We start from the raw sequence: 14125 nt of genomic DNA on the forward strand, positions 1-14125 counted from the left end.
TAGACATTAAAGCTTGTGGTTTAATTGCAGTTTCTGACGGCCTCTTTCACTCACACCTTGAACAACCAGCTGGGCCGGTTGGTACAGCTCGCGGTATTCAGTTAGATCATCAGTCATGGGTCACATTCCTTCGCTTTTAGTGACACACTTCCCCAACCTGAGACAAAGGGAAGGACTTGGACGAACCTCTTGTCCCCTCCCTTCACCTGTCTTTCACAGTATAAATATAAGGCCAGGTGAAGTCTCATCAGACCTTCACGACAAACCACATCCGAGAAGGATTTCTTTTTGACAGCAGGAACCAACACCAACACACCAAGATGGGAAAAACCGTATTTGTGATCATTGCAGTTCTTGCATCTTTCATGCTGGGTGAGCAAAAATAATGAATTATTACAAAAGTATTACTGGAAAGAAAGATGCTACTAGCAAAGACTGGTCTATAACCTAGACAAGTGGTTCTCAAATGTGGGTATGTGAGATTTAAAATGATATCTATTTAAAATTGGCATCAATTCAAACATTCTTTGAAACTAGTAAGTTAATAAACAGAATTTTATATATTCTATATTGATACTGATGGCACAGCGCTGTGTATTACACCTTTGTTTCAACCAAAAAGGCGTTGAAATGTCCAGAGGAGGAACATCACTGAAAAAAGGTTGAGAACCACTGACCTAGACTATAGTAAAAAAAAATTGGAAATCTCTCTTTTCACCTCCTCTACTTATTGTTTTGAGCTTTTTAGACCTAAAGCAATCTTGACACATTGTGTCTTTATTGTTTTATCACTGAACTGCATCAAAGGTAATTAAAGAAACCATATCCCAGGTGAATTCAGCTGATGCATCATTCAGATTCATTGTGTTGCAGTTAATTGCTGACGTGAAAATGGTGGAACCATGACACTCACATTCTTCTTCAACAAATATATCCTCAAACTGAAGATGCTTCTCCAAAGTGTAGCTGAAAGAAACACTTTAGAAAAATTATCTGAGAGATTTTAAAGGTGTCAGTCAATTCAAAATATATATATATAAAAAAAGATAAACATCGTCCTCACCCCTAATATCTAGCCACGCAGATAGACCCACACAACTGCCCCTCTTAGGCACACACACACACACACACACACACACACACACACACACACACTTACTGTAAATATTGTGTTGTTTTTTATTTGTAAATAGTGTGTACTTGTTGCCCTTGCACATTCCTGCTGAGCATTGCCACTTTCATTTCACTGCACACCCTGTGTGTGTATGTGACAAATAAAACATCTTGAATCTTGAATCTTGAATCTTAGCTTTTAGATTCATGTGTCAAGATTTTGAATCAAATGAAGTTTGAGCTTCTGAAAACAATGAAGAAATAACATTACAAACTAAACAAGTAACAATTACTGATAAATAAACCACAAACTTTAACAATTTCGAAATGGATTATTTCTTCCAAACTTCAAGTGAGATCATAACTTTCTGCTTCTATGAACAATACAGAAAAGAGAGACTATGTTTTCCTTGGGTGAATTGACCCTTATTAAATACAATCATAGCTCTTTCATTCCTTTCCCCTCCAAATTAGCTAAACACCTTCTGTAACTGTCAAAGCGCTCCGCGGATTAGCATCCTTTGACGGGATAGTGTCCTCGATGATGAAGATTCAAATTGTTAACGTTGACGTCGTCTTCATGGATTCCTGGCGTGGGAGAGTTTCATTGTTTATGCATCTCGGGGAGCGGTTTGACGACTTCTGCTTGTGCCACGGTGCAGGGCGTGGTGCGCTATGCTAATGCACTACATTAGCATTATTCTTATGTGGAGAGATGCATCGCTGCCAATATCTGTAGTCCACGTAAAAAGTAAAAACATGATTATAAGCTTTTGAAAACAATTTATGTCGGGAGAGTACGTTTTCAGAAAGGTCTACACACATTTTATAAGTGTACTAGCTTTACTGATCCTGTTTTGAGCTCATTTCTGATGACCACTGTGTTATTGTTGTTGTTTTTAAACTATTTTGATTTTATTTGTGTGTTTCAGCGGATTCCCTGATCTGCAACAAGTGCAAGTACGGCATGCTGGGCTACTGCCTTTCCACCACTCAGCTGACTTGCAAGAACACCTCATACGTCTGCTTTACTGGAAAAGCATGTAAGTCAACTTCTAATTTCCTAAAAGCTCACACTCTTTCCAAACATTACATAACAACATACACATTATTTAATTAATATCACTTACAAATACTGTGACGAAATACTGCCAAACCAACAGGCTGTTTTTACTATACTGATTCAATGTAGTGATTCTCATCTTTTGTAAATATGGTTGTATAGAAGCTCTTTTATTAAATAACGTACCCCTAAACAAGTGCTGCAGTTTACGTCTCATTGTCAGGCAAAAGAAAAATAGTATTTCCAGTTTTGGAGGTTTTGGTTTGAGATCATTTGGATAAGGATGGAATAAATGACCTCATCCTGTTAAATGTAAATAAAGGAAGTGTATTCAAGAGGTAGATAAACATAGTTTAACAGATTCGGTAAATGTAATTTAGTAATGCAAATAATACACAAAACTGTATTTGATTAATTGATCCATCTCCATCTCTGTCACGTTACTCCTCAGCTTTCACAACATATAGCTCTGCCAGCTTCAACACTCAGGGTTGCATGAATCCTGCCGGCTGTAACGAGACCACCTCGGGCAGCCTGGTGGGCCTCGAGTACAACACCACGCTCGCATGTTGCTCAACAGACAAATGCAACCCCCTCAAGATCAGCAGCGGCGCCTCATCCGCCAAGATGTCCCTCACCGCCGCCATCGGTGTCGCCGTCCTGGCCTCCATGTGCGGAAGCTTTCTGTAACATGTTGAATGCTTGACCAGCAAAAAAATAAGTTAATTTTTTCTTTCATACTGTAAATTCAAATAACTCACGAGTGTATACATATGACTATCCACATGCCCTTGTGACACTCTTCCTTTGTCATATATATCAGGTCTTGTCATGGCAAGGATTAGTTTTTATAATCACGAGTAAAACCCCAACCTATGGTCCGCGTCATGGAAGTTGATCAATGGAATGTTTCAGGGAAACATTGAGCTCTTAAATCTTCCAGGCTGTTTTGGTATGTTTAAAAAAAAACTCTTGTATTTATCCTGATGAACTTCTTTGTGTACCTCTGGACAGCACAGTAATGTGAAAATAAAGAAAATCTTTAAAAATGATCTGTTGCCTCTGCATCCATCCATCCATTAGCTACAGAGAGGCAGAGTCCAACAGCCTCTGTATGAAATGTACAAATTAAATCTTCGACTTGTGTTAACCACAGGCCTGATTCAGGCATCTAACCAAAGGGGGTCAAAAACATGTGACCCACAATGTTATGAAAGCTTGATTATGGACATTTTCAGTATTAGAAATGAAGCTGAAAACCAGTCAAAGCACTGTTTCATGGAAACATTTAGGCTGCACTAGCCCAACGCTCTTACCACATGCCTGTCTCAGCCGGTCGCTCTGGATACAAGAAACTCAAGAAGAAGAAAAGCGAGCGCGGAGCTATAATAACGCTAACTAAGCACCACGGGGCCCCTCCCCCAAGCAAAGGCAGCAAAGTAATGAGCACATGGTTGACATGTCCTGCTTCTGTTAGTCGGCATAAGAACACAGCGGATGACACCAATTACACTCACTCACACTCTCTCTGACACACACACACACACGTACACAAACTACATATTGGGCACACATCGACACTACAAGGAATAAATCATCTCCTCAGACATGCATTTTTCTCTCCAAATGGGTCTTGTGTTTACTGTTCTTGAAGTGTATTGTACTTTACACATTTAAAAATTAAATTCCCCCCCTTTTTGTATTTGATTAATCGGTAAGCTGTCCTAGCATGTACGTCGAGAGTCTAAAGTAGCCTACAATGAACTTTAATGATGAGTAAAACGTTTAGTGAATTAATCTCATGTTCACATTACACTGATTGGGTTTGTAGGTTATGTAGCGTCGCTACAATTCAAAGGAAATGGGTTTATTTGACTCTTATGCCAAAAGTTGAGTTAGAGGATCGAAACTTATTTCTGTCCGTTAAACTTGACGCTGCAGCCAATGAGGTGACGGCTAGCACGGTACAGTCGGAAGGTTAAAAAGTGCCGACAGCGCCACTAAAGCTCACTGATTACCATGTTTCGCCTCATTCGGTTCATCTTTAAAAGTGTAAAAACAAGCATCTCATAACTAGTGAGCTTTATAAATGGTAAGTGATTTTTAGTTTTACACGTGGACACAGCCGGGCTCTTCGTGCTAAGCATCTACTGACTTCTGTAACAGCTCATATAGTATGTGTATTCCATTTTATTTATTGCTTTTTTTAGTCATGATATAATCGATAGATCTCAAAGCTCCCGTGAACTTTTCTTTTTCCATTCTTGCCCGTTTTGAATGTGTGTTTATATATGGGGGAGAACGGGATTTAACTCGTCTTTGCGGATAGTGGATTTTGAAGTTGCAGCAATTTGAAATTTGTCATGGCTGATTTAGATATCCTCAATTTAACGCTAATCATTCAAGTTAAATTCCTGAAAAACTTTGGGCATTATTGTCCGAAGTGTCAATGTGTTGTGTCGACAATTTGAAGATTGCAATAAATATTATTTGGAAAAAACAAACATCCTTGTTTTTTGTTTGAGTGATTTGGGTTCTCTCTTTTCGTTCCGGCGCTCTGCTCGTTGCCATGCTGCAGGACCGACTGGTTCTTCAGGTTTGGGTGCAACTCTGCGGAGATGCTGCTGTGACTCAACTGTGCCGTTTTCAGGCTTTGACACTCGAGACGTTCTTTGTGTGTGAGGAAATCTACAGCTCAATCAAATGATTCAATAGAGCTCATGAACCATCAGTAAATAACCAAAGTACGATGTTTATTTAAATAGACTTTCGGAATGAAGGCGTAGCCTTTTGTGATCTAAAATGGTTAAGTAGCTAAAAGATTCTCGTGAGAAACCGGTTAACCCTTGTGTTGCCTTAGGGTCATTTTGACCCGAATCAATATTACACCCTCCCCCCGCCTTTGGGTCATTTTGACCCGATTCAATGTTTCACCCTCCTGTTACCTTTATATTTACTAACATATTTTACCCTTTGGGTTCAATTTGACGCCAGCAATTAAAACCTCCAGAAAATTATTAGAATTAATATTGTTTTCCAAGTTTAAGTGTGAGGCACTTTATGTTTGTTTGTTGACTACCGAAAGAACACCAACATTGAATGGGGTCAAATTAATCCGAAGGCGGGGGGAGGGTGTAATATTGATTCGGGTCAAAATGACCTGAAGGCAACACAAGGGTTACGATGAAGCAACATCGACAATTTCATAACATACCGTCTGGGTGGTTTCATATTTTCTCTCTAGACAGACGCCACACAGTAAACTCCTGTTCTCCTTCTTCACCTTTAACCTTGTATTGACTACATGTGTTCTCCTTCTTCACTGTTAACCTTGTAACAACTAGACGTCTTAGAGCTGAAGCAATTAATCAACCTGGTTGTCGGAAACTAAAACATTTGATATTTTTTTTCTGATATGCCGGTTATTCTCTGGTTTCATTTTAAGGGAACACGTTGATGCTCTTCTGTGTATGGTAATCTGAATACATCTGGGCTTTGCCCTGTTTAAGTCGAGCTATATGAATGAAAGTATATCCTCTATTTTGTTGTTGTTGGACTAATCAAGAAATTGCAACAACAATCATAATATAGACATTAAAGCTTGTGGTTTAATTGCAGTTTCTGACGGCCTCTTTCACTCACACCTTGAACAACCAGCTGGGCCGGTTGGTACAGCTCGCGGTATTCAGTTAGATCATCAGTCATGGGTCACATTCCTTCGCTTTTAGTGACACACTTCCCCAACCTGAGACAAAGGGAAGGACTTGGACGAACCTCTTGTCCCCTCCCTTCACCTGTCTTTCACAGTATAAATATAAGGCCAGGTGAAGTCTCATCAGACCTTCACGACAAACCACATCCGAGAAGGATTTCTTTTTGACAGCAGGAACCAACACCAACACACCAAGATGGGAAAAACCGTATTTGTGATCATTGCAGTTCTTGCATCTTTCATGCTGGGTGAGCAAAAATAATGAATTATTACAAAAGTATTACTGGAAAGAAAGATGCTACTAGCAAAGACTGGTCTATAACCTAGACAAGTGGTTCTCAAATGTGGGTATGTGAGATTTAAAATGATATCTATTTAAAATTGGCATCAATTCAAACATTCTTTGAAACTAGTAAGTTAATAAACAGAATTTTATATATTCTATATTGATACTGATGGCACAGCGCTGTGTATTACACCTTTGTTTCAACCAAAAAGGCGTTGAAATGTCCAGAGGAGGAACATCACTGAAAAAAGGTTGAGAACCACTGACCTAGACTATAGTTTAAAAAAATTGGAAATCTCTTTTCACCTCCTCTACTTTTTGTTTTGAGCTTTTTAGACCTAAAGCAATCTTGACACATTGTGTCTTTATTGTTTTATCACTGAACTGCATCAAAGGTAATTAAAGAAACCATATCCCAGGTGAATTCAGCTGATGCATCATTCAGATTCATTGTGTTGCAGTTAATTGCTGACGTGAAAATGGTGGAACCTTGACACTCACATTCTTCTTCAACAAATATATCCTCAAACTGAAGATGCTTCTCCAAAGTGTCGCTGAAAGAAACACTTTAGAAAAATTATCTGAGAGATTTTAAAGGTGTCAGTCAATTCAAAATATATATATATAAAAAAAGATAAACATCGTCCTCACCCCTAATATCTAGCCACGCAGATAGCTTTTAGATTCATGTGTCAAGATTTTGAATCAAATGAAGTTTGAGCTTCTGAAAACAATGAAGAAATAACATTACAAACTAAACAAGTAACAATTACTGATAAATAAACCACAAACTTTAACAATTTCGAAATGGATTATTTCTTCCAAAGTTCAAGTGAGACCATAACTTTCTGCTTCTATGAACAATACAGAAAAGAGAGACTATGTTTTCCTTGGGTGAATTGACCCTTATTAAATACAATCATAGCTCTTTCATTCCTTTCCCCTCCAAATTAGCTAAACACCTTCTGTAACTGTCAAAGCGCTCCGCGGATTAGCATCCTTTGATGGGATAGTGTTCTCGATGATGAAGATTCAAATTGTTAACGTTGACGTCGTCTTCATGGATTCCTGGCGTGGGAGAGTTTCATTGTTTATGCATCTCGGGGAGCGGTTTGACGACTTCTGCTTGTGCCACGGTGCAGGGCGTGGTGCGCTATGCTAATGCACTACATTAGCATTATTCTTATGTGGAGAGATGCATCGCTGCCAATATCTGTAGTCCACGTAAAAAGTAAAAACATGATTATAAGCTTTTGAAAACAATTTATGTCGGGAGAGTACGTTTTCAGAAAGGTCTACACACATTTTATAAGTGTACTAGCTTTACTGATCCTGTTTTGAGCTCATTTCTGATGACCACTGTGTTATTGTTGTTGTTTTTAAACTATTTTGATTTTATTTGTGTGTTTCAGCGGATTCCCTGATCTGCAACAAGTGCAAGTACGGCATGCTGGGCTACTGCCTTTCCACCACTCAGCTGACTTGCAAGAACACCTCATACGTCTGCTTTACTGGAAAAGCATGTAAGTCAACTTCTAATTTCCTAAAAGCTCACACTCTTTCCAAACATTACATAACAACATACACATTATTTAATTAATATCACTTACAAATACTGTGACGAAATACTGCCAAACCAACAGGCTGTTTTTACTATACTGATTCAATGTAGTGATTCTCATCTTTTGTAAATATGGTTGTATAGAAGCTCTTTTATTAAATAACGTACCCCTAAACAAGTGCTGCAGTTTACGTCTCATTGTCAGGCAAAAGAAAAATAGTATTTCCAGTTTTGGAGGTTTTGGTTTGAGATCATTTGGATAAGGATGGAATAAATGACCTCATCCTGTTAAATGTAAATAAAGGAAGTGTATTCAAGAGGTAGATAAACATAGTTTAACAGATTCGGTAAATGTAATTTAGTAATGCAAATAATACACAAAACTGTATTTGATTAATTGATCCATCTCCATCTCTGTCACGTTACTCCTCAGCTTTCACAACATATAGCTCTGCGAGCTTCAACACTCAGGGTTGCATGAAGCCTGCCGGCTGTAACGAGACCACCTCGGGCAGCCTGGTGGGCCTCGAGTACACCACCACGCTCGCATGTTGCTCAACAGACAAATGCAACCCCCTCAAGATCAGCAGCGGCGCCTCATCCGCCAAGATGTCCCTCACCGCCGCCATCGGTGTCGCCGTCCTGGCCTCCATGTGCGGAAGCTTTCTGTAACATGTTGAATGCTTGACCAGCAAAAAAAGAAGTTAATTTTTTCTTTCATACTGTAAATTCAAATAACTCACGAGTGTATACATATGACTATCCACATGCTCTTGTGACACTCTTCCTTTGTCATATATATCAGGTCTTGTCATGGCAAGGATTAGTTTTTATAATCACGAGTAAAACCCCAACCTATGGTCCGCGTCATGGAAGTTGATCAATGGAATGTTTCAGGGAAACATTGAGCTCTTAAATCTTCCAGGCTGTTTTGGTATGTTTAAAAAAAACCTCTTGTATTTATCCTGATTAACTTCTTTGTGTACCTCTGGACAGCACAGTAATGTGAAAATAAAGAACATCTTTCAAAATGATCTGTTGCCTCTGCATCCATCCATCCATTAGCGACAGAGAGGCAGAGTCCAACAGCCTCTGTATGAAATGTACAAATTCAATCTTCGACTTGTGTTAACCACAGGCCTGATTCAGGCATCTAACCAAAGGGGGTCAAAAACATGTGACCCACAATGTTATGAAAGCTTGATTATGGACATTTTCAGTATTAGAAATGAAGCTGAAAACCAGTCAAAGCACTGTTTCATGGAAACATTTAGGCTGCACTAGCCCAACGCTCTTACCACATGCCTGTCTCAGCCGGTCGCTCTGGATACAAGAAACTCAAGAAGAAGAAAAGCGAGCTCGGAGCTATAATAACGCTAACTAAGCACCACGGGGCCCCTCCCCCAAGCAAAGGCAGCAAAGTAATGAGCACATGGTTGACATGTCCTGCTTCTGTTAGTCGGCATACAAACCTAAACATTGAGGATTCAACTGTATGAAAGCAATATCGTGAGGATATATATTCCTGAATTTCTCATGCAGATTATTTCTGGACCTATTTCTGAACTTTAAATATATTTTACAAACTCAAAATCGTATTGACCCTCATTCGAGGTCAGTGAAGTATATTTTGGTATCTAAAATGTCCAGTTTAAAGAACTTGAGCTCATCAGGCAAGAAGAGTTCTACTCCGAAGAACTGTACATACTCCCTGTTACAGGATTGGGTCACTTCTTAAAAACTTCTTATCACTACTGTTGATGCATATTACTGATATCCCCCCCCCCCCCAAGTATAAAGATCTTGACTGCGAGTCATTGTTCCTCAACTCAATCTCACAGCTTCTGAAACAGCTCAATCTTAAGATTTAGAGAACGACAAACACTCCTTGGTGGTATTTTAACCAGTTTAGGTCGAACATCACGATGAACACGTTTCTCTGGAGCTGTGCAGCGCTGTTGTCTCTGTTTGTAACAGGTAGGAGTTTTATCTTTATTCTCTTTGATGGAAACCAGCATGTGTTCTCTAACGAGGATCAATATCATTTTGAGCTGCTGTTTTTTCAATATCAATATCATTTAGAGCAACCTCTCAAAGGCTGTTTCTTACACTTTGTGTCACTTTAACTCTCTAGTTGTATTTATACATTCTCATTGCTGAAGAATCTCTCTCACACGTTCACAAACTATAATTGTATCATGCAGATTATTTTCTAAATCTATTCCTGAACTTTAAATACATTTTACAAACTCAAAATCGTATTGACCCTCATTCAAGGTCAGTGGGATTAATTTGTAATGTTATTTGAGGTTAAGGTTTAACACAGTGCAGGGTATATGACTTTGAAGCATTTAAAAGGTCAGCTCACCCAAATGACTTCAAAATAATACAGATTTTATGAAATATGAATGTATATCAATCAATCAATCAAACTTTTATTCCAGACTCATGGTCCAGATAATACAAAACATTAAAATATAATAAAATACATAAATGTGTCTTGTTTGCCTGGGTTTGACATAACTCTGTTACTTCTGCCAGTAACACTGCAGTTTTAGTTTTTCAGGATGTTATAAAAGGACAAACACATTGTTAACTGTGTTTTATGGTGTGCCTGCAGGGACAAGCTGCTGTAAAAATAAATGTTTTGAGCATCTCGATGTAATGTTTCCGGTCGGACGCAGAAATCTCACATACCTCAAAACATATTCAAAGTCATACGCAGTTGAGATAACACCAGTGTTCACCTTGAGAGGTTATGAAACCAACTCAATGTGTACTTTGTGATGCCAGCAGGCGCTTGTCTGATAGAGGTGTTCCTGAATGGAGTCATTAATGCCTATTATCTTATAATCAACTTTGTTTTCCTTCAGTATGTGACCAAAAAAATGGATACTCTGAGATCCCCAAAACATTCTTCTTTACAATTCCCTCTTTGCCTCCACAGTTGAGCCTCTCTCCTGTTACACCTGTGACGTGGGGCTCCTCGGCTTCTGCTGCCACAAGGCTCCTGTGAACTGCACCACAACTCAGGACAGATGCTACAGCGCAGTTGCCAGTAAGATGACCAGCTGAATGACTCATTCATCACTTTTGCACCATTACAAAAACACAGCATCCTCCACTCATAAGTTCCTTCACAATCACAGCTACATACAGACAGGGAGCAGAAATGCATTTACATTTTATTTTTGATTCTGTTCAGAATATGTGTCTCTCTGAATTGGCCTTCTGGGTATAAACGCGTTATGCGTTACACTTCCACAGCCACGCCTTTGCGAGAGGTCGCCACGCCTGACGACATTGAGATAATCTTGGTTTTCTGTGAGGGTTTGATTCCCAGCATGCTTTGAATACTCCGTCACATGCTTTTTAAAAACAAATGCGGAACATTTGCACAAGATTATCAAATTTAAAGATACTGCATATCAACATGAACTATCATGTATTATCAATTCAAATAATATGAGTATTGACAAGTCTTGAATACGTTAGTCCAAACATGTAATTTAGTAGAATTATTTATCAGGATTTTGTATTTATTAAAAAATATATATATTTTTGTCCCAAAGCCAATTTTCCATCCCTAAGACCACCTTTTAGAATAGCTGTCATTTGTGTTTTGATTATTTCCAAATTTGGATTAATCCAATTAATCCACTATGAGTTCTGGTCATTTAATCCTCTTAAATGTTGTTCCATGTCCCTCCCCCTCCTGCCAACGCTGTAATTGTAGTCCAAAAAAAATATGTATCACATGTGAAAATGTATTTAAGACAGACAAATTAACATATTATATCGCATGTGAAAAAACAAACATGAGTTTACATGTAGACACATGTACATATCAAGAGGAACGTAAATAGAGATGTATTGATTCATCCAAATATTTTTTTTAATAGAACGATTTTCAGCAGAAATCCTCTCACCTTTTCCGTGGCCACTTGTTTGTTTTATAACATAAAATATTATATTTTATATTTTAACAATGTACTTACAGTTGCATTGTATGCATACAAATAGTATATTTAGTTACATTGTAATGTATGCAACACAATAGATGTAAAATGGGTGTCATCTTTGCTTCCTCCAGAGTTTAGTGCCATAGAGTTGGAAATGCATGAGAGCGGCTGCACCGAAGAATCGGGCTGTGAAGACAGTCATGGAAACATCCTCACCGTGAACTACACCGTCACCAGGACCTGCTGCAGCAACAGTCTGTGTAACGGAGCCGGCTCCACCCAGCTGCCTCTCACTCTTACCTCTTACGCTCTGGGCTCTGCTCTGGTGGCCGTGTGGAGCCACTGGGGCCTTTAAAGGAGAATACAGGCGGAGGAGAACAGGTTGCTGCACATTTTAGTTTATAAAATCACCACATTGCAGTTCTTTAATTTCTGGAATGGGCTTTCATGAAGTATCCCTATGATATATAATGGAGGGATACTGGTTGCATGATATGACGCTTTACAGCAGGGGTGTCAAACTAATTTCCACGGTGGGCCACATCAGCATCACGGCTGAAACCCTCTATAAATTACTGCCAAACATATTGTTAAATAACTCTCTTTGCATTTGATTATTGTTTATTCGAGTGTAGAAATAGTGTAGATAAGAACCTTTCTCTCATATTATAACATGAATCCATTTCATTTGAAACCTTCAAAATAAAAGCACGAGATATGTTTTTTAAATTTAAAGAAGAAGTGACCATGTGTCTTTCAAACCTAAATTTACTCTGCAAGCAATTGGGGGCTGTACTTTCTGCAATAGATGTTATATGTAATTATTATCCATTATAACATGGCGTTAATGTAAAGATCAGTTGACAAAGTAAGATGAGAATATTGACATCACTGAAAGTAGTCATGGTAAATAGAGAGCTATACGTAGCAGCCGGTTAGCTGGCTCTGTCTGAAGATGCAATAATAAAGTCTGACCCCTAATTCTCACTTTGTATCTTGTTTATTTAATCTCTGAGTGATATCAGGTATTTGTCTTGTTTCTGGAAGGAATGGAACAAGTGTTTATATGTTTTTTAACCACGAGGGACTTTTTAGCTGCAATGGTTTGACCTGTGTCCTCGTATTGCATTGTATTGTATTTTATATATTGTTGTTGTTTTATGGACCCATGAGTCTGGAATAAAGAAATATATATATATATATATATATATATATATAAATGTATATATATACAAATATATGTATATATATATACATACATATACATATATATACATATATGCATATATATACATTTATATATATATTTATATATATAAATATACGTATATATATTTATATACATTTATATATATTTATATAAATATATATATACATATATATATATGTATATATATATGTATATATATATAAGCTCTCACAGCAGCAATCCAGCAGCGCACACGCCACATCAGGACTAGATGGAATTCACCCGCCACACGCAACGTCCCAGCTGGTCGCGGCGGGGAGACAAAGGGCCGCCAACAGGTGCCTTTTATCACTTAATCACTGCCGGTGGATGACGTTAACGATCCACCCACCCCTGAATGTCAGTTCCACCTGGTAACAATAGCTTGGAGTTCAAAGGAGAGTCTCATAGATGCTTTAAACAAAGAGTCCTAATATTTGTTTAGAAACTGTTTACAGCTTTGTTCTCTGAGCTTTTAAAAACGATGTTCAGACGTTCACAAAGGTTCAAACACACACACACACACACACACATACACATTACTATCTACACAAACACATACAAAGCCATGACTGATACTGAACATCACATATTTCTTCTCTTTGTTGGGCTTTTGAGTATACCTCGCTCTTGTCAAACAAACCTCAGTATTTTAGAGAATATACAAGCGGTTGACAAATGAATATATTAATTTCCTTGTTGGTATCGAGGGACTGATCCAAGCCTCTGATTTGACATAAAAGCCGATGCCCTGAGCTGATGAAGCTTAGACACTCACCTGTGCTGTTAACGTGTCTTTGAACGTCTCTGTTGGTCATCTTCTCTGAGCCGATAACTTCAGAAACACAAACCTGTGTAAGAGTTGATCATGAAGTTCATCTGGGTCTGTTCCGCATTGATGGCCATGTTTGTTACAGGTAAGAGCACCGAACACAAGAGGAACATTATCGGTTGGGTCTTCTCCTTGAACATGATGACTGAAACATTTAGAAAATCCGAGGTGACAACCTTGAGGTATTTCTGTTAAAAATATATTTAATTTTGATGTTGATGTCACTGAAATGATCTCATGGACTCACACATACTCGTATGTGCTGCTAGTATGTATTTTACATCAGTCCCTCACGAAGCTCTCATATATTCTGAAATGTTTATAAATGTTAATATGTTAACATTTTAAAGTGTGTAGGTACACTAAAG

At 38.3% G+C, this 14125-nt stretch overlaps 2 protein-coding genes across 2 annotated transcripts; both read left to right on the forward strand.

Annotated features, from left to right (window-relative positions):
• The first annotated feature begins 261 nt into the window (after positions 1 to 261).
• Positions 262 to 3228, forward strand: LOC130195223 (alpha-elapitoxin-As2a-like). The gene is made up of 3 exons (XM_056416639.1): positions 262 to 372; positions 2046 to 2156; positions 2628 to 3228. The coding sequence occupies exons 1-3, from the start codon at positions 321 to 323 to the stop codon at positions 2864 to 2866; spliced, it is 402 nt and encodes a 133-aa protein (XP_056272614.1). The 5' UTR covers positions 262 to 320; the 3' UTR covers positions 2867 to 3228.
• Positions 3229 to 6024: 2796 nt separating this feature from the next.
• Positions 6025 to 8769, forward strand: LOC130195503 (alpha-elapitoxin-As2a-like). Its single transcript, XM_056417081.1, has 3 exons — positions 6025 to 6136; positions 7587 to 7697; positions 8169 to 8769. Exons 1-3 carry the CDS (start codon positions 6085 to 6087, stop codon positions 8405 to 8407), a joined length of 402 nt encoding a protein of 133 aa, XP_056273056.1. The 5' UTR covers positions 6025 to 6084; the 3' UTR covers positions 8408 to 8769.
• Positions 8770 to 14125: the final 5356 nt, after the last annotated feature.

The sequence above is a fragment of the Pseudoliparis swirei genome, chromosome 1, assembly GCF_029220125.1.
Source record: "Pseudoliparis swirei isolate HS2019 ecotype Mariana Trench chromosome 1, NWPU_hadal_v1, whole genome shotgun sequence".
In the NCBI taxonomy this organism is placed as follows: Eukaryota; Metazoa; Chordata; class Actinopteri; order Perciformes; family Liparidae; genus Pseudoliparis; species Pseudoliparis swirei.

What these genes read in the sequence shown, in the direction of transcription:
- LOC130195223 (XM_056416639.1), top strand. Translation starts at nt 321, where the DNA reads ATGGGAAAAACCGTATTTGTGATCATTGCAGTTCTTGCATCTTTCATG. An exon ending in TCTTGCATCTTTCATGCTGG is followed by an intron (nt 373 to 2,045) that starts GTGAGCAAAAAT and finishes TGTGTGTTTCAG; the next exon opens with CGGATTCCCTGATCTGCAAC. An exon ending in CTGCTTTACTGGAAAAGCAT is followed by an intron (nt 2,157 to 2,627) that starts GTAAGTCAACTT and finishes GTTACTCCTCAG; the next exon opens with CTTTCACAACATATAGCTCT.
- LOC130195503 (XM_056417081.1), top strand. Translation starts at nt 6,085, where the DNA reads ATGGGAAAAACCGTATTTGTGATCATTGCAGTTCTTGCATCTTTCATG. An exon ending in TCTTGCATCTTTCATGCTGG is followed by an intron (nt 6,137 to 7,586) that starts GTGAGCAAAAAT and finishes TGTGTGTTTCAG; the next exon opens with CGGATTCCCTGATCTGCAAC. An exon ending in CTGCTTTACTGGAAAAGCAT is followed by an intron (nt 7,698 to 8,168) that starts GTAAGTCAACTT and finishes GTTACTCCTCAG; the next exon opens with CTTTCACAACATATAGCTCT.